The 22663-nt window shown below is 38.4% G+C and overlaps 5 protein-coding genes and 1 pseudogene across 5 annotated transcripts; 2 read left to right on the forward strand and 4 right to left on the reverse strand.

The window, feature by feature from the left end:
* The first annotated feature begins 732 nt into the window (after positions 1-732).
* Positions 733-2239, forward strand: LOC110419530 (Acyl-CoA N-acyltransferases (NAT) superfamily protein). The gene is made up of 4 exons (XM_021432621.2): positions 733-1327; positions 1542-1594; positions 1656-1823; positions 1909-2239. The coding sequence occupies exons 1-4, from the start codon at positions 878-880 to the stop codon at positions 2138-2140; spliced, it is 903 nt and encodes a 300-aa protein (XP_021288296.1). The 5' UTR covers positions 733-877; the 3' UTR covers positions 2141-2239.
* A 1090-nt stretch (positions 2240-3329) lies between these two features.
* LOC110420155 (protein ENHANCED DISEASE RESISTANCE 2) lies at positions 3330-13139 on the forward strand. The gene is made up of 22 exons (XM_021433361.2): positions 3330-4294; positions 4744-4818; positions 5582-5635; positions 6276-6338; positions 6536-6639; positions 7307-7374; positions 7459-7575; positions 7740-7780; positions 7895-7995; positions 8205-8300; positions 9111-9175; positions 9272-9343; positions 9439-9594; positions 10485-10717; positions 10799-10838; positions 10952-11106; positions 11214-11315; positions 11849-11893; positions 11976-12116; positions 12471-12566; positions 12663-12764; positions 12855-13139. The coding sequence occupies exons 1-22, from the start codon at positions 4157-4159 to the stop codon at positions 12960-12962; spliced, it is 2172 nt and encodes a 723-aa protein (XP_021289036.1). The 5' UTR covers positions 3330-4156; the 3' UTR covers positions 12963-13139.
* A 426-nt stretch (positions 13140-13565) lies between these two features.
* LOC110420163 (putative UDP-glucosyl transferase 73B6) lies at positions 13566-15651 on the reverse strand. The gene has a single exon (XM_021433373.2). The coding sequence runs from the start codon at positions 15277-15279 to the stop codon at positions 13684-13686; it is 1596 nt and encodes a 531-aa protein (XP_021289048.1). The 5' UTR covers positions 15280-15651; the 3' UTR covers positions 13566-13683.
* Positions 15652-15868: 217 nt separating this feature from the next.
* Positions 15869-17342, reverse strand: LOC110420172 (UDP-glycosyltransferase 73C10-like; annotated as a pseudogene).
* A 133-nt stretch (positions 17343-17475) lies between these two features.
* Positions 17476-20384, reverse strand: LOC110420189 (LOW PSII ACCUMULATION protein (DUF1995)). The gene is made up of 11 exons (XM_089784044.1): positions 20370-20384; positions 20002-20168; positions 19709-19733; positions 19476-19637; positions 19120-19167; positions 18988-19027; positions 18795-18895; positions 18387-18576; positions 18214-18312; positions 17832-17949; positions 17476-17742 (listed from the first exon to the last, which is right to left on the reverse strand). The coding sequence occupies exons 1-11, from the start codon at positions 20382-20384 to the stop codon at positions 17622-17624; spliced, it is 1086 nt and encodes a 361-aa protein (XP_089640170.1). The 3' UTR covers positions 17476-17621.
* Positions 20385-20444: 60 nt separating this feature from the next.
* On the reverse strand, positions 20445-22438 carry LOC110420180 (bifunctional pinoresinol-lariciresinol reductase 2-like). Its single transcript, XM_021433397.2, is given in 5 exon segments — positions 20445-20779; positions 21070-21273; positions 21375-21615; positions 21839-22134; positions 22137-22438. Coding segments are annotated over 5 exon segments (939 nt in total). The 5' UTR covers positions 22171-22438; the 3' UTR covers positions 20445-20615.
* Between the last annotated feature and the right edge of the window lie 225 nt (positions 22439-22663).

Consider the following 22663-nt stretch of genomic DNA (forward strand, 5'->3'; position numbering starts at 1 on the left):
TAATGCTCAAAACGTTGCAAGCATAAAATCAAACATTTGGTGAACCAAGTACCTAATTAAAGCTTTTATTATTATTATTATTATTATTATTTTCTTTGACCAATAATTTATGGGGCCAGGGCAGGCAACGCCAACCTCAAGTCACCTCCCAATAAAGGCGGCCTTAATTATAAGGTTATAGGTTCAAAATAAGGGTATTTAATTTTTTCCACGTGACGTTCCAGATTTATATTAGGAAAACAAGATCATCTTTGCTGTCCTAAAGTTAAAAACATATTAGTATTCTTATTTTCTTTATATTAAATATTAATTTATAAAAAATTCAAATTTTAATATTAAATAAATTAAAATTAAAAAAAGAGAGAATGGAGTAAACATTTTTTAACGAAAAAAAAGGCTTATATCTTTAAACCGTTTTTAGTGCTAATAATAATACGGCATTTATTTTGGATCCGGATCTGCAAATAATTTAGGGAACACATTTTTTTTTGTGCAAGCACGTGTTAGGCTTAAAAGTCGCCACGTCGGATGTTATTATGATCCCAAGCTGACGAGTTACTGTAGCCACATGTCTATGCGCCCTGTCTTATCTTCACCTAAAAATGTTTTTCCCCTGTTTTCTCCTCTTTGCCCCTCTGGCATTCGTTTCCTGTCACCGGAAAAATAAATTAAAGATTGGAAATTAAATATTAACGTTATACAATGGATTTGGACCGCAGAAAATTAAAGTTTCTAACACATGTTTTTCAGATATAATAAATAATTTAGAGTGTGTGTGTGTGTGTGAGAGAGAGAGAGAGAGAGAGGTGGTAAAGACAAGCTCCCGAAGTCCAATTGCATCATGATTTTTTCCGCATTCAGAGAAACATAGTGATGTATGGCTCATTTGCTACAGAGCCAGTCTTTTATTTCAGGGAGTAGTGTGTGGACGGAGCCTCGGCAGCAGCAGAGGCACGCATGCATTAAACTCAGTGATCATCATCGCCATGGGAGCTGGAAAATCGATGGGAAGAGAAGGGCAAGAGGGACATCTTTCAATGGTCGTGTGGTGCAGTGCTGCACTATTTCTTCTTCTTCTTCTTCTTCTTTGGCCTCATCATCAGCTAAGGCGGCTGTGAAGCTGATTGATGGAAATGCAGAGGAAAACGATCATGGGAGATGGGGAGATGGAAAGGACCAACCTTTGTATTTGGCGAGTGAGTATGGGTGGAAAGTGAGGCGATTGGAGGAGGATCAAGACGAAATGAGGAAGGTTGCCCAAATCCAAGCAGAAGCATTTCACCAACCCATGGCCTTCTTTGACGATTTCTTCTTCCAGTTCTTCCAGGTTTCTCCTCTTTTTTACCCTTTCTTCTTGCTTCACATATCTCTTTTTCCTTGCGATTTCTTTTGATTCTCCCCGGTAGAAGAGAATGATAAATTGCATCATTAATGGAACAATTTAGAGAAAAAAAAGATAATATAAACTAGACAGACAAAAGAAAAGGAAGATTCAAAATCCTTGCTAGTACATAATCTGAGTTTTAATGCTCCATTAACAGGCGGAGGTGCTCGCCGCGCTCATCTACAAACTGAGGAACTCACTTCCAAGCAGGTAAAAACTTTTGATTCCAGGGAGAAAATTTCATTTTAATTAAAGAAAGCATGTTTAACAGGTATGCCTGTTTAGTCGCTGAATCCTCCACGGATGCTTCTGAATCGCAACGAAAACTCGTGGGCGTCGTGGATGTCACGGCGATGAGAGACGAATCTGTCCTTCAACACCTCCATGGGTCAGAGGAATATCTCTATGTCTCTGGGCTTGCCGTTTGGAAATGCTTTCGGTACAATACATAAAGCTAGATCTTTAGTTTCTCTGTGAAATTGCAGCACAGCACGGCCTGTGTTAATCACGGTGATAACATGCAGGAGGAGGAAGATCGCTAGCTGTTTGCTCAAAGCTTGCGATGTGCTCTCGGTTTTATGGGGTTTCAAGTTTCTGGTCCTTCGGGCTTACGAAGATGACTTTGGTGCTCGCAAATTGTACTCGAATGCTGGCTACCGAGTTGTCTCCGGCGACCCACCATGGATGAGTTCTTGGATTGGGAGAAGGCGCCGTGTTCTTATGATCAAACAATGTAATTTCCTTAATCTTATTTAGCTTTCCAGTCTTAACAGAGGAATGGGGAGTGGAGACGTTGTTGATCATTGCGATAAAAGTATCACTCTAATGAAATAAATGAAAGAATTTCCTTGTTAATTACCACTTTCATGCTAACTTTTATTCTAAGCAATGGGGTAATTCGGTTTGTTTAATTCGATGTTTTAATTACTTGGAAGTAAAGGCAATTAAAATGATTAATTTTGTCGGTTTCGATTTTAAGAATATTTTTTGATTAATCAAATTAATCGATTTAGGATTATACATATATCATTAGTGTATTTTCATATATATATATTAAGATTTTATAATTACTTTCTAATTAATATAAAAAAATGAAATTTAAAAAATTTCATTTGAGTTCAAAAATTTAAATTAATTCAATTATGGGTCGAATTAATTGATCTTATTTGATTAATGAATTAATCTTTTAGTACTTGATTTATAATCGATTTGATTAATATTTATATGACATTCAGATAATTTGTATTTAATTGAATTAATTGTTTGCTCATTGCCACCGTACACATAATTTGAAGATAAATCATGTAACTTCTATGTATCACAAAAATATATGAATGCTATTTTTTTAATGGTTTTAAAATTAAATTAAACATTGATGTTTTCACATTTATTTTGTTTTAATTAATGTATGGAAGTTAAAAAAAGTGGGAATTATGAATGCAATAAAAATGAAGGTAAACAAAAAGGACAAACAAGTGGATAAATAATGTATAGATTTGATGTTACTTGTTAAATTCAAGTTTGCCATATTTGCTTAAAATCACATCAACTATTTTGGAAAGAAAATAATAATAAGATGTGTATACAATCATATCTTGTCCTTTTATTGTTTAATATATATTATTTTTAACAATTTTTGAAAAAAAATAGAAATTTAAAGATAGAAATGGCAAAAAATAAAAGAGAAAATCTTTATAGAAGAAAGACAAGTTTGCACGTTCTTGGTAACGCGTGAATGATCATTTTGTCCGTCAAATTTATATGCTGACACGGGGCCAAATTTACTTTAAGGTGAAATACCAAACGGCCCAGAGGTCGTTTACGCCACATCGGGCTTAGGAGGTAGGGCTCCCATTGTAATTTAACACCTTTACCTGGGGCCAAAAACATTTCCATTTCCTTAATCATATGCTCGGATGCAGCCCAAAGAAAACTTGGAAGTCAGCCCCCTCCCCCGTATTTCAAAATTCGGCAGGGCGTCACGCTTCTAAAGATACCTCATACCCCACTTGCCAAATCATAATCAGCCACGTGGCTTCGTCCTCGTGCGCCCTCCCCCTTTTCTTTCACTTACGTGGGATTTCTCAAAGCCGTTCGTCGGAACCTTTCCTCAATTGCACCGTCGTTTTCATCACTCCTCCCTCTTATTTGCATCGTCGGAATTCCCCCACCATCGCCGCTCCCGCCACACCCAACCACCACCACCACCGCCTCGTCTGATATCTCCCTAGATTTCCCCTTTTTCCAAAATTAGCGAGGAAATAAAAATACTAGTATTCTTTTTTTTAAGTTTTATTTTCCTTTCTTTTACTTTTATAAGTAATACTATTAATAAAAAAAATTGATTATTCCACTTTTCTCTGTCAAAATACTCTCTCTATTTTCTTCTTCTATGTAGAATTCAATTTTCCTCTGTAACTCACTGGATCCTGCTTGCTCTTGGCTCTTTCTCTCGCTCTCTCTTTTTTTGTTGTTTTCTTGTTTTTATTGCCGCCTATTTCTTTTCTAATCTCTTCATCGTAGTACCCAAAGTCAAATTTCGCTTTTGCGATTCTCGGTTTCACCGCAATGTGGAATTCGAATTCTCGGCACTCTTCAAGAAATGAGAATTAGGAATCATCGATTCGCCGATTTCTCGATTTCGACGATGAGAGATCAAATGACATAGGCGGCAGTGATCTGGCGGAAGCAAAGATTACGATCTAAGCTTCCGATTTTGGCATATTAAGTTGGAAAATTCGGTTGTTGTTGGTGGATTTTGAGAGGGCAGAAATGTCGAAGGTAGTGTACGAAGGATGGATGGTGAGATATGGGAGAAGGAAGATCGGGCGATCCTTCATACACATGCGATATTTCGTGCTTGAAACTCGGGTTCTGGCTTACTACAAGAGAAAGCCACAAGATAACCAGGTCTTTAATTATTTTGTTTTAGAATTCTTAATTTTGTTTAGGCATTGCTTAGATTCTTAAATTAAACATGTTGTTGAAGTGTTTTATAGGTTTTTTTAAAGGTTAAGTTGCTTCTTTTTTTTTTCGGATCGGAGAAGAGAGAAAAGTTGCTTTTAGAATGTTAAGTTATGTGCAATTCGGTTTGATTTAATCTTTTTTTTTTTGGTAATGGAACTTTTACGGTTGGTATGCTGTGCTTTTAATAAAAAAGGAGGAGCATCTTGTTGACAAAGGTGTCTGATAGCTGTGGATTCTTGCTGTTTAGGATAAGAGAGCAGAGGAATTTTTATTTTATTTTTTTTAAGAATATTTGTCTTTCTTTTGACATTTAGCTTTTGTGCAATGAGCACAGCTTATAACTAAATGCACTGCTGTTTAGAGTTTGAGTTTTTTGTGTTTTGTAAATTTAGGTTCCAATCAAGACCTTGTTGATGGACGGAAATTGTAGGGTGGAGGATCGAGGCTTGAAGACTCACCATGGACATGTGAGTTGTTGTTTCTTTGTGCGTGTGTGTGTGTGTGTATTCATTCATTTGCCTGTATACTATTTTAGCCTGTCGATATTATAATGGTAATGATAGTGCTTAGAAGTTATGTTGATGGTACATTATGAACAAAAGCTATTGAACTTCAATAATCTATTATGGTCTTGTTTAAAGATATATAGTATATAAAAAATGAGCATATGTGCTGTTTGTTAGTTGGCGCCGCAGGTGGAATGATTTTTAATTTTTTACATTTTAAGCTAAAGATTGAAAGTGAAACCCTGATTACAAACTTGGTCATGATGCCTGCAATTGTTGTTGGTAGCTGAGAGTCTGAGACTGTCCAACATTATATACATAGATAGATTTACATATATGTACATATGTCTGTATACCTTTACATATGCATGTAAGCATTCGTAATCGTGAATCATCAGGTCACCAATAATTAGTCATGTCTCTTGCTAATAATTACTGTGTGCTTTCTATTATTGCCTTATAGTGATTTGGGAGTCTCCTTATTGACAAATTGTAATGTTTAGACTTCGCTTCTTTATATTTTACTGTTGCCTTGCCGTTTCTTTCATCAAGAGACTCATTCATACTCTTGCTTTTGTCTCAGTTTTATGTGTTACTGTTCATGTAATTCTGATACAAGTGTAATGTCCCATTAGCAGTTATACTCTGGTACATAATAAAATGTATTCCTTTAGATAGAACGCTCATCTATACTCCATTTTAACTTATGGCTTATGTTTTGCAGATGGTTTATGTTTTGTCTGTTTACAACAAGAAAGAGAAGTACCACAGAATCACGGTTTGTTGTTTTTATTTTATCTTATGGAAATAATATATGAATATGTATTCTTTGATGCTTAATAACCAGAGGTTGCTTGGTTCGTTATTTGATGTGAGAAATTGAAACATGTTTTTGGCATCTTTTCTGTAATTTCATCTTTTTACTTAGTTGCCCCCAGGAGGGTAGGGATGGAACCCCATCAGCGAATTACTTATACTTTGACAAATGAATGGTGGTTTTGCCAGTTCTATGCTTAAGAACCTAAGTCACATTAGGGTAGATTGGTGTTGCACTCGGTTTTACCACGTACACATACACTTGGAGTCCACTTTGTTTGCTCTTGACCATTATGTTCTATTCCTAATCGAGTTAATCTTATTTTTATGAGGTCATGACTTGAATTTTATCACTACATGGTGACTGAAAAAGTATTATGGTGGAACTAGAGTGATATCTGTTGTAAAACTTAGTGATTATCTGTTGTGTTTCTCTGCCCTTGTGCCAGCATAATGGACACATGTTTTGGATTTACTATGAGTCCTTGTGGTGCCTGTATTTCTCTTTACAATTGTTGTGTCCTGTAGATCTAGTTGCAAAATCTAATGCTATTGAATATTGGGAGCAAAAGATTAAACCATGTCTGTGTTCTTCTTTCTAGATGGCAGCATTCAACATTCAGGAAGCCCTAATCTGGAAGGAAAAAATTGAGTCTGTAATTGAGGTGTGTCTCAGAGTCCGTAGCTTATTTCCTGCTTTCTGTTTTAGTTTTGTTTTGTGAAGTTGGTACTCCCCTATCAACTTCTGCTGCAATAGGTTTAGGGTCAAAATTTTTTCAGTGAACTGAATATATTGCATCTATGTATTAATTTGTTCCAGCAGATTTTTTTAATTGCCTAGTTTCATTATTAACATATGCAGCATCAAGAGTCACAAATTGCAAATGGAAACAAATATGTTTCTTTTGAATATAAATCTGGGATGGATAATGGGAGGACTAATTCTTCATCGGACCATGAAAGTCAGTAAGTGCCTATTCGTCATTAATTTTCTATTTGCTGTTGGTTATGTTATGTTGATAAAAGTGACCCTATGTTATGCTAGTGGTGCGTCAGGTGGCTATCTTATGTGGGCTTAAGTCAAGCTACTTGGGTGCCTTGAAGTCTTTGGATCATGGCCTCGTGGGTAGAGAGAGTCACTGTCATAAATAAGTGGGGGAAGGTTAGAGGAATTAGCTGTGATAAAATAGAGGTCTTATGTTTTGTGAGATTTGTACATATCTTACATCTTCCTATGTGTTGCAACTTGTAAAATATAGCACACATAAATTATATAAATATTTCATGGTTGTAACAGTTATACATTTTGATATTCTCAATTTTAGCCCAAGCCTTGCAGCTAATCTGCTTGTTATAGATGAATATCTAGTGGTGTAGAGTATCCTTGCATTATTGCTGGTTGAATTCATAATTTGCCGTGCTCGTTGTTAAGTTTCGTGACAAGCTGTGTAAAGCACAGTTCATTTATGCGAAACTCCTGTTCACAATTGATTGTCAATTGAAAATGAATTAATGTACCTTGATTCTTATCAGTTGTTGGCATTTTTCTGGGATTTTTTTTGTTTTGTTTAGAGGTAATGGTAAGGCAAGTGATCATTGGCCAAACTTTTAATTTCTAAATTTTTTTTTTAAGGTTCAGTGCCCAGGAGGATGAAGACGATGCTCATCCAAATTTGCTTAGGAGAACAACAATTGGAAATGGTTCTCATCCAGTTTCCTTTTCTCATCTACTGTACACTATTTAGTTCAATTATCAGAATCTCAATATCTTTATTGAAATGTCAGGTCTTCCAGATTCAGTATTAGACTGGACACGGGAATTTGGCTCGGAATTATCAAATCAAAATGCCAACAACCAGGCATTTTCTAGAAAGCATTGGCGCCTCCTTCAGTGTCAAAATGGTTAGCTCTACATAGTGCATTCCATTTTATTGGCTTTAAAGTTCAATCCAGGGACGGAAATGTTGAAAAGTAGTTTGAAATGGAAATGTATTTAATTACCACCATATTGCAGTGGCATTGATGAATTATTCTGAACCCGAACCTTTTCTTTGATATGATGACAGGCCTGCGCATTTTTGAAGAGCTTCTTGAAGTTGATTACCTTGTATGGAACTGTTTCTTTGCTTGCTTTATCCCAGGACATGAACTTTTATATTATTTTTTCAGTGCATCAAAATGTTTTGAGTGGTAACCATCACTTATGTTTTCCTTAATTTAGCCAAGGAGCTGTAGTAGGGCAATGAAGGCTGTAGGTGTTGTGGAAGCTACTTGTGAAGAAATATTTGGTCTTGTAATGAGCATGGATGGAACACGATTTGAGTAAGTTTTCTATTTTTTCAATTAAAATAAATATTCTTTTTGATGTATGCTACAAAAATGCATACCTATGTTTGCATGTGCACACACGTTTGCAGACGTTAGCACATTTATATGTCCACATTATTTGAGGGACTAAGTAGAAAAGTTATTTCATTAAAATCTTTGGGGAACTTTCCGTTTTAAATTTTTATGTTTTTTACCTTCTGCAGGTGGGATTGTAGTTTTCAGTATGGTAGTTTGGTTGAAGAGGTAGATGGACATACAGCCATACTTTATCACAGGCTTCAGTTGGACTGGTTCCCTATGTAATACTTTCTCTTGAATTTAAATCATTCATGTATATGCTTTCATTGTCTTAAATATTTATCTTTTAAAGCAGTACCAGCATAGTTTGTTGCATTTTGGGAATGAAAATTGTTAGGCAACACAAATCTGAGCTTGTCAACCTCTTTTTAGCAATATTTCTTTGATGTGAGTCAAACTTTGATTGTTGACTATATTTTCCTAGCATTTAGAAAATGCCAAAAATGGAAAAAGTTAAGCCTAGTATGCAGGATCCATGCAGGTAAGCACCAGAAGAAGGAATGAGGAAAAATGACAGTTCATTCTATCAAACATAAGGAACAAAAAAAAAAAAAAAGAGAAACTGAACAAGTTGGAAACAGAAGATAAAAGACGCTGAGAGCCAGAGACGGAGATAGATGAGAATGTACTAGTGTTTGCAAGAATCAAAGTATTGAATCTTTTTGTATCATGGTTGTTGCTCTAACTTTTGATATTTTACAGAAGTATTGACTGGTAATGTTGGATGGGCTGTCAATTAAATTGTAAAGAGTTAATGGTTTTTGCCTCTTAAATTTCTTCCTCAGAAACCTCTATATGATACTCATATGTATATATGTACCTACACTAAATGTTTTCAGCTACAAAGAATAATTTCCAGAAGGAACTTTTGAATTTCTATTACAATTATCCTAGGTTTATGAGAACTTTGTTCTCTTCATTATTTATGAGATCTTGTAGAAAAATTCTACGTCAGTTTTCAGTGAAAGGTTTGGTTCTTATTCCTTAACGAAGTATGGGCAATTTTTCATGATGGTTCCATGTTGTTGCAGGATTGTTTGGCCCCGTGACCTTTGCTATGTGCGTTATTGGCGCCGAAATGATGATGGAAGTTACGGTAAGTCTTTTGCAGATCTACTAATATATTTAACTATCTGCTTAAATTTCTAGTTTGAGAAAATTTCCCTTTTTTCTTGTTTTGGTTATTGTGCAGTTGTATTATTTCGTTCTAGGGAGCATGAGAATTGTGGCCCACAACCAGGATATGTACGGGCTCATGTTGAGAGTAAGCTCTATGTGAATTCCTTGGTTGTGCTGAGAATTTGAAGATCAGTATTTAATTTGGAGTTATATTGCATGCTCTGTAACTACTTTTCGCAGGTGGAGGGTTCAACATTTCCCCTCTGAAATCTCGAAATGGGAAGCCTAGAACACAGGTGCAGCACCTCATGCAGATTGATTTGAAAGGATGGGGTGTGGGTTATATTTCATCGTTTCAGCAACACTGTCTTCTTCAGATGTTAAATAGTGTTGCTGGTGAGTTCTTTTTCTGTATTTTGCATGTTAAAAATTTGCAATGTTCTGGAAAATTTGATACCACATTGAAAGATAGGATTTTTTTTGCATGTTTCCATGGTTTACTTCTAATTTTTCATTTTCCTCTTTTTTAATATCAGGAAGGGAAGACTGGGGAAAATGTTCAGGGGTGGGGTAGGGCATGCTACTTAGTTTCAGTGTCAATGCTTCTTTTTTTTTTTTGTTTCTGGGTACATATAAAAGCCCATTGGGCTTGGGCTACACAATGAGAGGTAGCCCTTTCCCATCCCATAAAATCCTAACCCCCTTCCCAAGATTCAGCCCTAAGACCTCCAAGTTAAGAGTTCAAGTTTTAAGCATTGGACACCTGGGGACAGTTTGAACATTATGGCATGCAGGAAAGAAACCTATAGTAGTTCTTTTTTGTATTTTGTTGTAACTGGTTTTTTAATCTCTGTTGTTTGGAGTTTATGAATTTGAAAGAATTCCTTATGCAGCTCTGGTGAAGGTTGAGATACTTTTAACTTGGTAAATTGTGTAGTGTATGGTTAAAAGAAATGAAATGTTGTGAATATGTTACAAGGATATTCAAAACATGTGAGCAACTTTATTTGGCTGCATCTGCTGTCAATCTTTTAAAGTTATTTCTGTTCTTTGTTGTCACTATTTCAATCAACATAAAGAAAAAAAGAATACATCTTTTTGTTGTGATACCAGTCTGGTCTGATTCTTGACATCCCACCCTTGTCCAAATAAACAGCTTGAAGAAGAAAATACGAAATAATGGTGTGGGGGGGTGTTAATAAATATGACTTCATTACCTCATCATGTTTGTTTCAATCTCTATTCATCTACCTTTATTGAAAATTTTCGTTTACCTCTTACAACAGGACTGCGTGAATGGTTTGCTCAAACTGATGAAAGGGGTGCTCCTCCTCGAATCCCAGTTATGGTCAATATGGCCTCATCTTCAGTTTCTTCAAAGAAGACTCAAAAGATAGATGACTTATCTGTTCAGTCTGCCCCTTCTCTTGATCAAATAAATGCCGCAAGCAGAAACTCTGTGATGATAGATGAATACTCTGATGAGGATGAAGAACAAATGCCTGATGCAGAGCAAGAGGTTTTATCTTACCATTATCTCATCTCCTTTTTGTTCAACTTGTTTTTAACCATGGGTTTCTTATTTCCCTAAAATTTTCAGGCATATGCAACAAAAAGTGACAATGATGTCAAGAGAACAGGTGGGTCATAATCATGTTATATTGGTTTGTTTTGATTTAATTAGATCTGGTTTTTAATTTTTGGGACTGACTTTTCATCTCAAATGTACAATTTTTTTTTAATTGAATTAAAGCCCTGGAAGAAGAGCCTATTGAGAAAATTGATTTGTCATGCTTTTCTGGTAATCTACGACGTGATGACCGTGATAATTCTCGTGACTGTTGGAGAATATCGGATGGTAACAATTTCAGAGTCCGTAGCAAGCATTTTTGTTACGACAAAACAAAGGTTCCCGTTCTTGTGCTTGTTTCTTTTAATCATTTTTCACTTTTTTTAATCAGTACCTTATGTCTTTGTTTTGTTTTATTGCTTTTTTTCCCCTATATGCAATGAAGATTCCTGCAGGGAAGCATTTAATGGATCTTGTTGCTGTTGATTGGTTTAAAGACACAAAAAGAATAGATCATGTTGCTAGGCGTCAAGGCTGTGCAGCTCAAGTGAGTATGAGAAGTTACCTTTTTAACTTTATTTGCCTCTGTACTGTTCTGCTTCACTTTAGAAAACTGTATTCCATTTCTTTCGAAAGTTGTTTGTTAGTATCTGGTTTGTATATTAAGTGGCTCCTGTTCCATTTGCTATGCATGGCTTCTCTGTGTTGGCAATATTATCTAAGCCTTTATTAGGAACCATGGTGAACATTTTAATAAACATGGGAGATTGGGATCTCATTAAACTTATAACCTGTCCGTTGAATGAATGAACTGATAACCAAGTATGCTAGGCTGATATATCTGGTATAGTTATGTATTATAAGAACTATGCTCTGCCTTGAACAAGTTTCTTTGGTTGGTTTGTTGTTGGATCAGGACTGAAGGTTCATCGATCCTTCTCCTAAGAGCCCAAGCACATCCTGATTAAGTTTTTCATGGATTGTCACTATCAACTTTATTGATGTAGAAAATCTGTTGTTAATTCCTTTACGGAGTATATATTTACAGGTATTTGATCCCCTTTGCTATTGTCTTTGTAGGTTGCTTCAGAGAAGGGGCTTTTCTCTTTGGTCTTTAATTTTCAAGTAAGTCTACATAATGCAGGTACTCTTGTATGTTAAATTGATGGATCAGGAGGTTGAGTGGATTATGTTGTTTTTCTTCCAGGTTCCTGGCTCAACACACTATAGTATGGTATTCTATTTTGTGACAAGGGAATTAGTACCCGGAACCCTTTTGCATCGGTTTGTTGATGGTGATGATGAATTCCGCAATAGTAGGCTGAAGCTTATTCCATCAGTCCCAAAGGTATCTATCTTTCTCCATTGTGTTCAGATTAATGCTTAAGTCGAGATGTTTGAGACAGGTTGTAATTGTGTCTTAATAATTTGTCATATGTTTTTAATTAGTCTGTCAAAGTCCATATTACACGTTTGACGTGTATTGTCACGCGAGCAAGCCATCATGCATGAATTGGTATGTAAATGGAAATCTGTGGGTGAAAATTGTCCATTTAATTAATAATATATTAAATATTATCTCCAGTGACGTTAATGTTGTTAAAAAAAGGTGCAAGGAGTCAGTCCTTGTCTTAATTCTTGTTTCATTTACTGCATCCTTTGAAATTTAATCTTCTTGAATTGTTCTCATTGAATCTTGCAGGGCTCTTGGATTGTGCGACAGAGTGTTGGGAGCACCCCTTGTTTGTTGGGAAAAGCAGTTGATTGCAACTATATTCGTGGTGCCAAGTATTTAGAAGTAAGATTCTTATGATATTCCTGGATTCTTGAATGTAAGCCTTAACTAACTTGGATGATGTGATTAATATGGGTTTACTCGTTTATTTATCTGCAGGTTGATATTGACATAGGTTCTTCCACTGTTGCTAATGGCGTTTTGGGTCTTGTCATTGGTGTAATTACAACGTTGGTGGTTGACATGGCTTTCCTTGTGCAGGTGCGAATTTTCTTACACTATTTTTAGTAGGCTGCAGATTGACTTGTATATGTTAGCTTAAAATTGGTTGCATGTTTCCCTTCCCCTTAGGCAAATACAACAGATGAGCTGCCAGAGCGGCTAATTGGTGCCGTCCGTGTTTCACATATAGAGCTATCGTCTGCCATAGTTCCAAAGCTGGACGCGGATCCATCCTGATTTGTTTTGACCAACAGCTGATCGTATACGCATCTCATTTCTTCAGATATTCATATTTTCATTCACCTTTTTATCTGTCATTTAACATTCACAGAAAAATATGTCATCCCTTTTTCCAAATGGAAATTTCAGCAAAAGTAGTGAAAAGGAAAAAAATGAAAAATTTTAATGCGCCAAGCTCCGTCTAGTTATAAATCTTTGGCTGGCTGTTAACTATTGCATATATCATAAGGGAAGGACACAGAAGAATCGTAATTAGAAGGTTGTGTCAGGTTTAAGTGTGTTCAGCATCACAATCGAGACGAAAGGATTGTGTCAGGTTTCTTTTTGTTGAAACGATGGTAGTCCCTATCAAATCCAAGAGAATCATAACCGATTGGTGCAAACGTGACACGATAAGAACATGTTACTTTGGCATCTTTGGAACTTTCGAATGCTAAATGGATGCTTCCCACTTGTCAACATTTCAGGTCGGTGACGATTTCAAGGAATTATCGTTGGAGAACCAAATTTGTTTTTGTTACATAGAGCACTAGTCGTTTCTAACGAGAAAATGAAAGAAAGTAGAATTGAATTGAAAATCTAAGTAACCAGGAAAAAAAATACCCCAAAGATATCTTAGTGAAGTATTTGCTAAATTATTTCGTGAAGATCATATGTCTGTCTGGCTCCACAGTACAATATTCCTTTCAAACAATCCCCAGCAAAAAATAAGGGGAAATTACAAAATAAAATCCTTGAAAGCATCCAAAGAAGCAGCTGAACTCGGCGGGAAACCACGATGAACTTTAGAGCTAAGCATCACAGCTTGCTTTTTGATCTCTTCATTTCCCATTAGCTTCTCAATCCCCTTGGTTATGTCATCCTTCTTGATCATCTGCTGTGATAGATGGTCAAAAATCATGCACCCCACTTTCAGATGATTCACCACCAATTTGGCATTGTAGTGCTGGTCACCCCTGATAGGCCATGCCAACAATGGTACCCCACGTCCGATAGCTTCCACCGTAGAATTCCATCCACAATGTGAGAGAAACCCTGCCGTTGATGGATGACTTAGAATCAACAACTGGGGTGCCCATCCGTGGATGATCAGACCTCTTTTACCAACCTTTTGGTCCAAACCATGAGGGAAGTAACTCTCTTCTTCAAAGTGTGAATCACAAGAACCAGGTTGGTTTCCTAAGAACTGAGGTGGTCCAGGTGGCGGACCGGGTCTGCCTGATCCATGTTGGATTACCCAAATGAATGGTCTGTTTGATGCTTCTAATGCATCAGCCAATTGCTCGAATTCTTGCTTGGTGGGAGCAACTTCACTGCCAAAAGACACGTACAGCACTGATCCACGAGGCTTTGAGTCTAACCATTCCATCACTTCATCCTCCGTCACGTTGGACTGTTTGTTGGCTCGGATTTCACGATCATGCAGCAATGAATCGGACGATTTCCAGAACTGCTGGGGCAGTAGTGGGCCGACACCCCAAACTGGTTTCCCTATTTGGTTCCCTAAATAATCAAGAAATGGACCCTCAAGATCGTTGCAACTGTTTAGCATCAATGCAACCGAGTCATTGGCAGCTTCCATCCAGGGTGGCTGTCCACCTGGTTGGGGTGGACCCACTTTCTGCTGACCGGGCCCTCCTGGAGGCCCAGGGCAAAAGCCATGCCCCTGTGGTGGTGGTCCTGTTGGTCCACGCCGGAAGCCGAAGCCGCCAAGCCCCGGTGGTGGTGGTCCTGGAGGTCCACGTGAGAAGCCGAAGCCGCCATGCCCAGGTGGCGGTGGTCCAGGTGGTGGGCCATGTTTAAGATCGGAATCTGTCAAAGCCATTTCTTCAGGCAAGCCAGGAAGCAAACGGGTCTCTCCAGGCTTGATATCCACTACGCGAGCCTTCCACATGGCATACTCCAAAGCAGCAGAACATGCACCTGACGTGAAAAACCCAATTGTTGGAATCTTGAATTTCTTGAAAGTATCTCCTGTCCAATCCATCATTATATCAATTACGGCACAAGCAGGTCGGGAGGCATTCTCAAGCAGCTTTTCAATGCCTGGAGCTAAATCTGAGTGGTGGTTATGGGGATGGTTGGGAGGATTGGAACTGGGCTCTGGTGGAGACAGCGGCGAAGAAGGTATTTGGGTAACTTCAATGAGAGGATGCTCCTGGAAGGAGGAAGGTACAGAGGAAGAGAGATTAGAGGAAATGATGAAGGTTGTTTTAAAACCGCGCGAGGCAATGTGCTTGCATAGTTCCATGCATGGGAACAGATGGCCTTGCCCAAAGAATGGAACTACCCATATCTGGCTTTCACTCGACATATCTTTCGCAATTCCTTTGGCTTGGTTGATGCTTGCAATATATGGCAACTACTCGGTTGATTCACCCAATTTATAGAACAGGAAAAGTAAGGTTGAGATGAATGCTTAGAGAGTAAGGTTTTTACTGGTAGGTGAGGAGAGAAGTTTGACCGTTTGGTATGAAAACTACAGAAGTCATGGTTCATCATACCCAAGACTAGAACTGAAGATGGATAATCTGGAACATTCTGTGCTAAGAGATTCGTTTTTGGTTAAAGATGATATAAAATGCGGGGGCAGAAACTTTCAGGTTAAGCATCTACATAGGAGTTCCAGTATCAATTAATTTCTCCACGGATCAGAGTCAACAAGCTAAGGATAAGGGTTAAGGGAGTTGAGATCAGGCCGGTGCAGCCAAGCCAGCACCAGTACGCGTAATGATTTTACCGCGTTCAAATTGTTTACTTTGTTAAGGAATCGTGTGGTCGGCAAAACAAAAATTTTCCCTGTCAATTGAGATCTATGCCACTCCTACATCCCCTTACGTGTGCTTTAGAAAGAAGACATGCAATTCTTAATCCATACAGGAAGTTTGCAATCATGATGACAATTTTAAGTAATGCCGATAGGTTTTCTTTTAAGCCATTCGGTTATAACTTATTCAACTCTAGTATCAATGACCATCCACAAGAACAAATGCTCATCATATTCATACACATTATTTTAACCTGCTTTCTGGCTAATAAAATCCTTAAAAGCATCCAATGCAGCCTCCGAACTAGCCGGAAAACCATGAATAAAATTTTCTCTCAACGCAAACACTCGATTACCCATTTCTTCATCTCCCATCAGCATCTCGACTCCCTTGATTATATCATCTTTCTTGACCATCTCTGATGAATCATCTGCCACTCTAATTCCCACCTTGAGTTGACTCACCACCAGCTTGGCATTGCAGTGTTGGTCCCCTCTGATGGGCCACGCCAAAATCCGGACCCCACGTCCTATTGCTTCCATCGTTGAGTTCCACCCGCAATGAGATATAAATCCACCCGCTGACTCGTGGCTCAGTATCGGAATTTGTGGTGCCCATCCGCATATTATCAAACCTCGATCGCCCACTTTGGTATCCAACCCGTTGGGTTTGTAACCCGACCTGACTGTATGACCCAAACGAATGGCCGGGTTGAGTCTTCTAATGCTTCGGGCTAATTGCGCGTATTCATCTTTAGTGGGACCGACTTCGCTGCCAAATGCCACGAATAGAACTGATCCGCGTGGCTTCTTGTCCAACCATTGGATTACTTCACTTTCGCTCTCCTTCTATTGGCGGTTATGTTCCTTAACTGCAGCACCGTGTCCGTCGCTACTCAGCGAACCGGACGGAGAGTTCCAGTACTTATCCGTGTGCCAGTTTTTGGTATGATCAGACATGTAGTTAAGAAAAGGACGTTCTATATCATCACACGTGTTGAACATCAAAGCTATTGATCCCTCGATTGCAGGGACCCACGGGGGCTCGTCTCCCGGTTTCGGAGGACCTCCCACCGGTGGTTCACCGCCGTGTGGCGATCCAAAGGTTTTCTTTTAAGATCCGAATATATAAGGCCCATTCCTTCGGGTAACCCGGAGATTAAAAGGGTCTCGCCTGGCCTGATGTCTCCCGCTTTGGCCATCCAGGTACCCCACTCCATGGTGGCAGCACAAAGGCCGTAGGTGAAGAGCCCAATTATTGGGATGTTAAATTTCCAGAAATGGGCCTTTGTCCAGCCCATTTGGAAATCAACAATAGCGCATAGAGGTCGGGGTAAGTTTGGGACTTGGGAGCGGTTTTCCAAGTGGGCCTCGAGGTCCTGGCCAGCTGGCTGCTGGATCCGATTGCATCCGGGTATGATAGGGGCGGGGGAGACGATGGGAGTGGTTTTGTGGCAGAAAGAGGTGGGGATGGAAGAGGAGAGAGAGGAGGGGCTGATGAGGGTAGCCTGGTAGCCTCGAGAGGAGAGGTGACCCTGGCCAGGTCCATGGAAGGGCGGAGGTGACCCTGGCCAGGTCCTGTAACAACCAGGATTTCTGCAGCCATCTTAGGATTTGGGTCTCTAACTTTTTAAGGGTTATGGCATTATAGGGACAGAGTGGTTTGGGCAGAAGAAGAAAGAGAGTCCTGGTTCTGAATGATTTATGTTTATCTAATTATTAGTCGGGTAGTTAGAGGGTGCTGTTATTTGCCTGCAAAATGAAGTTTTTTAACTGTTTTCTTCCATGAAAGATTTTGATTTATCAAGCATTTACTGGCTAGGATGTTTCACTGTCATATCCACATCAGGCTACAACGGATAGATATGTGATGGGATGCTACGGGTTTCTCAAGCTGCAGGAAGAATATCCAAGGCAACTTCCTTCAGAGATGGCATTGTTTCCTGCTGGTGCACACAAAAATATTTGTTCCCAACCTTTCTAAGTACTCTCCAAGGACCTGGATAGCACCTAATCAAAAAGGAAAAAGAAAAAAAATGAAGTTTTCAATTTAGTTGTGAAAGTTGAGGAAAATTCACCAAGAAATTTATGTAGCAAACCTGAAAAGGGTTCCTCCATTGCGTCCCTTGAAGTTATGTATATAATATATAGTCTCCATCATGGGCAGGAGGGTCTTGGTAAGTGCTGCCAGCTTAGGGTAGAAGAAAGATGGATAATCTTAAGCTCATTTAAGGACAAATTAGAATTTAGCACTTCAGCTGTCTACCACTACAAGATGATAGAATGCAGAAGAAAATTCTGTTAGTCTTGGATAGTTTTCAAAACCTCTCAGGTAGAGATCCGATAAAGAGTGGTGGAGAGCTCCAAAGTAATGCACAGGAGTGACAATGAATACTGTTGAAATCTAAATGAGTCATTATTATGTAGATTAAATTGAATTTAAAATTACCAAGAAAAATGTAAGTTTCACCCCAAGGATACACCCTGTTCTGATACGGTCAAGTTCTCCATTGAATATAATCAGTTTTCTGGTGGTATTCACCACAGCTTCCTCGTAGAGCTCTTCCACCACAATCATTTCTGCATAACGGAATAGCAGACATAAGTTTCATGCACTGTACGTATCAACAAGAACACAGGATGTTTGAAACTACCATTAACGTTGAAATACGGATAGCCAACCAGGAACAATTCATCATCTGGCTTTACCCGGTCTGCCATTTTCACTTTCTCAGAAAAACCAAAATCCTCAAAGAATGATGGCTTTGTTAGGTAGTCCAATTTGAAAGGAGCTCCTTCAAACACTTGTCTTGCAAACTTAACTTCATTTGCCTCTGGGAAAAACTGAATTTACAGCAAAGGTTTTTACGCACAAATTATGACAGCTTTTCAAAGTCTTAATACAAACCATTTTATAGAAACAGATCACAAACACTTCAGAACAGTTCCATGGTGCTTGTATTAAGGAAAGCTATTTGCATAAAGCTAAGAATAATTGGTGCCTCCATCTTCCCATTATGATCTATCATAATAGTTGGATTAGCTTCAGTATTGAGACTTACTATTCTGGTTTGTCTTGCTTTCTCTGGAGTTACCAAGATGTCACAAAATTCACGAATTAACTGCATACTGTCAGTCATTTCATTGCCTCCTTCACCATCACCTGATGTGTAGGTGCACATATAATAAGAAGCAATAGATGTCAAAAAGGGAAAGGAGGAAGAAAGAGAAGAAAAGACAAGGGGGGAAGAGAACCTGGTACAGATTCAAGTCCAGCCGTTGGGAATTCAATCTCCTGTAACAGATATTTGTAGGTTACAAACTATACTGTGATTGAACGAAGTATGTGCTTTTAATTCTTCAATTATTTACCCAGTGCTATCTCACCATCAACTGCTTGCCATCCTTCAAAGCCAATTCAGTTGCCTTTTTTGCCTGATAGTTGACACATATCCAGAGTAGTAAGGTTTTACCACTGCAATAGTTGCTAAAACTAATGGCACAAGTAATCACAATAAAAAGAAAGGACTCTGCAAATCAGCCTTCTTTTACACCAAAACTTCCTCTAACCGTAGTGTTCAAAGCCTAAATCATCAATGATGTATTTCAGCGCTATAAATTTCATAGAAATGTCGAAAGGAGAGAGATTGCCCTCTTTCGGAGTAGCCCAAGATTGCGTTTAGTCTATGCTAGGCATGTGCAAGGCGAGTCAGGAAATGGAGATAAACTTCCTTAACGCTTACTTGTTTAAGAAGGTCAATGTAGTCAATGGGGAACGGCACATCAGATTCAACCGAGGTATTCCCCTCCTTGGAAACTGAACGAGTAATAAACCTGAGATTGCTTGATCCCCTGATTAATCTAGTAGTCTCAACTTCTGTCCAATGGCTTCTACTGTGAATCACCTGCACTTTGGTAGTATTAATCATTATGCAGAAAAGTGCAGACCAGGACCAAATATCCATCCCAATTTCACCTGATTGTCAGCTATGTTCACCCATCTAGAAAAACAAAACAACTTCTCCAGAATTACTTCAAACATATCAAACACTTAACTAACCACGAAAAAGACTACCAAATTTGCACTGCACGATTTCAAAAGAGCAGAAATGGAGAATTGGGGATCTAATTCAAGAACCAAAAGAGAATGCTAGCATTCATCTTCCAGGCAATTTCATTTTCTGGGCATTGGAAAAAACGATATGCAACACAGGCAGAAGGTAATATATACATGATGAAAAATGGATGAAGCGGTTCTGTCACTGTTACCTTCCTCTGTGGGATTGAAGAAAATGCAATGGTATGAGCGGATAACAGCATCTTCGCTTCTCCAACCCAACAACGACAGTTATGTTAAGTTGTATAACCGAAACTGGAAGGCTGAAGCGGTGCGCTCTCTGACGTGGCGCGTTCTGAGCCACCCAGGATTTTTTTTTCTATTTTTGCCATTTCACTCTAGTATTTTTGCCTTCTTTTCATTTTAGTCCTTCGAAGAACTTTTCTTTTTTTATTTTGGAGAAACTTTTTGGACTCAATTTTCTTGCTTAAATAATAATATTTGTAACTCTTTTCAAGCAATAAAACGTTTATATTTCATTTTAATACTATAAACTGGAACTAAAATTCATTATATGTACTTTGAGTCTGCACATCAACTAATTACTTAAGATTTAAAATAAAGGTGTAATCATGAAAACATTAAAAACCCATAATTCGAATATAAAATTACATATATAACAACTACAAATAAATACAAAATTCACAAATTCAAACACCAAATTTTGTATTTATTTTATTTTTTTTGGGGGTGGTAAGACATTGAAATTCTCTCAACCCCGTTCATGAGAAAGCCAAAATCAATATGGCTATATTAATTATTTTACTTATAAATAACGCTTCATGTAGTCCTCGACCGAGGTATACTTCACTTCCGGATACAGCTTAGAAGCTTCCTCTCCTCCATCACCTATTTCAAAATTTGCAAGGCATCCCTCATAACATACGTGATAGTAATGTGTTAATCCAACTTGCTCTGCCAAATTTTGTTCTGCATTTGCCCATATTGATTAAAATTAAGCAATAAAATAAAATCGTTACTTAAGCATGTATATATATAGTAACAATATCAAAAGTGCAGGCTTTGTAATTACATTTCATTCATAATATTATTAAAAGTTTATATAGTGTAATAAAATCTACAAGATGAATATAACAAATGTACAAAAACTATTACTCGAAATATTTTTAATAATAGATTTGAAAAATGTGTTACCCTGAATTAAATTTGTTGAATAAAAAATACGCATCAATTCATCCAAAGCAGGAGACTGATCTCACCTTTCATAGAAGAGAGAAACTCTTCTTTGGAAATTGAAGACTTAAGCAGCTCTTTCCCTATCAGTTTCTCCCATATCTGGACGACTTCTCTCTGAGATAAGATGTTCTTGGGCGGCCTTATGTACACCGTTTTGTTCAGAGCCCGAGGGTCATCAATGGTTTTGATGGTATACGTTGCTATATCCTCTTCGTCCACGTAAATTGCTGTCGAATTCAAGGGGAGAAAAAGATTGAAAAATTAGGAAATTAATATTGGCGAAAGTTAAGACTGATTGACTGAACTCCTGCACAAGAAATTAACGTGCCCTTTTGATTGCCATCTCCCAAGAAGCGGACATGATCCCTGGAAGGAAGGATGTAACCGGGTTGGCAAAGACCGCCGAGGAAGTAACCGGCGAAGCAATTTGCCGAAATATACGTGAAAGGAATGCCCGCTTCTTGGATTGCTCTCCTCACCACCATTTTGTCATCGAATGTCACCCTTCCAGGTTCCATGGCATTCTCCATTCTTGCAGGATCAGTGCCAAATTCAGATGGCAGGAATCTCTGTTGCATTAATTATATCAAATCGGGTACCGTTCAGCAAGATCGACCAAAAATATGTGTTTGGTAGAGTAGAATTAATGATATTCAGGTGACTTCTTTATGGAATTAAGAAATTTTTTTATGCTAACCTACTTGAGATTGACTCAGCTAAACAAAGATTCTAACATAACAAAAGCAAGATTTCATCTGGCAAGCGGAATTAGCTATGCATCCAAGGTAATACCTTAACATTCCCAGCCTCTTTGATGGCATCAACAAGCTTGAGTTGAAGCAGGATTTGGTGGCTACGGATATGAACACCCGATATCGCACAAATAACTACATCTACTAATTTCACAGCATTGACGAGGCTTCGATGGTCGCTGAACGAGGCAGGCACAAGACGAGCTCCTTGCTGCTTGAATGACAAGAGCATCTGCACCTTGTCAATGTCAACACCTATCTCCTCCCTGTGGAGCACGTAAGTTTCATGACCTTGAGCTAAACTTGCTTTAACTAGCCTCTTTCCCAAGTACCCATTCCCCCTACTACTAGCACTTTGCTTTTCATGGCCATTCTCTCTTATTCTTTCCGATCTCTGTCTCTACAGATATCTCCTTCTGTGTCTTTCACACACGCGCGTGTGTGTATAAACATATATATAGAACGACCCTGTTTTCTCTTTTTCCCTTAGCTTTGGGTTCACAAATGCTAGCTCTTGCTTCAATTCATTATGCTAGCGTACGTGGCAGGTAAGAGTTAACCTTGCCTGCAATCGAATTAACTGTTTTCCACAATTTGTCAAAAATACACCAACACTGTTTGTAAATTCCTACCAGGATCCTGCTCGCCTGATCGCTTTTCTTCCACGTCAAGATGTATTTCGGAGGGTCTACCTCTACGCACATCAAGATGTGGTAGGAAAAAATTGGTATATTTGGTTGCTGCGTAGGTTGGTCTCTGCTTCTCTGTTAGGAGCAGTTGACACTGAGGGGAGCAGATAATATAGCCTGTTAAGTGGGTGAAATGCCGATGACTTATTTGGGACTCCCATTGGGAGCTGATCATC

The sequence above is a fragment of the Theobroma umbraticum genome, unplaced genomic scaffold (assembly GCF_002168275.2).
Source record: "Theobroma umbraticum cultivar Fairchild unplaced genomic scaffold, ASM216827v3 scaffold_30.0, whole genome shotgun sequence".
In the NCBI taxonomy this organism is placed as follows: Eukaryota; Viridiplantae; Streptophyta; class Magnoliopsida; order Malvales; family Malvaceae; genus Theobroma; species Theobroma umbraticum.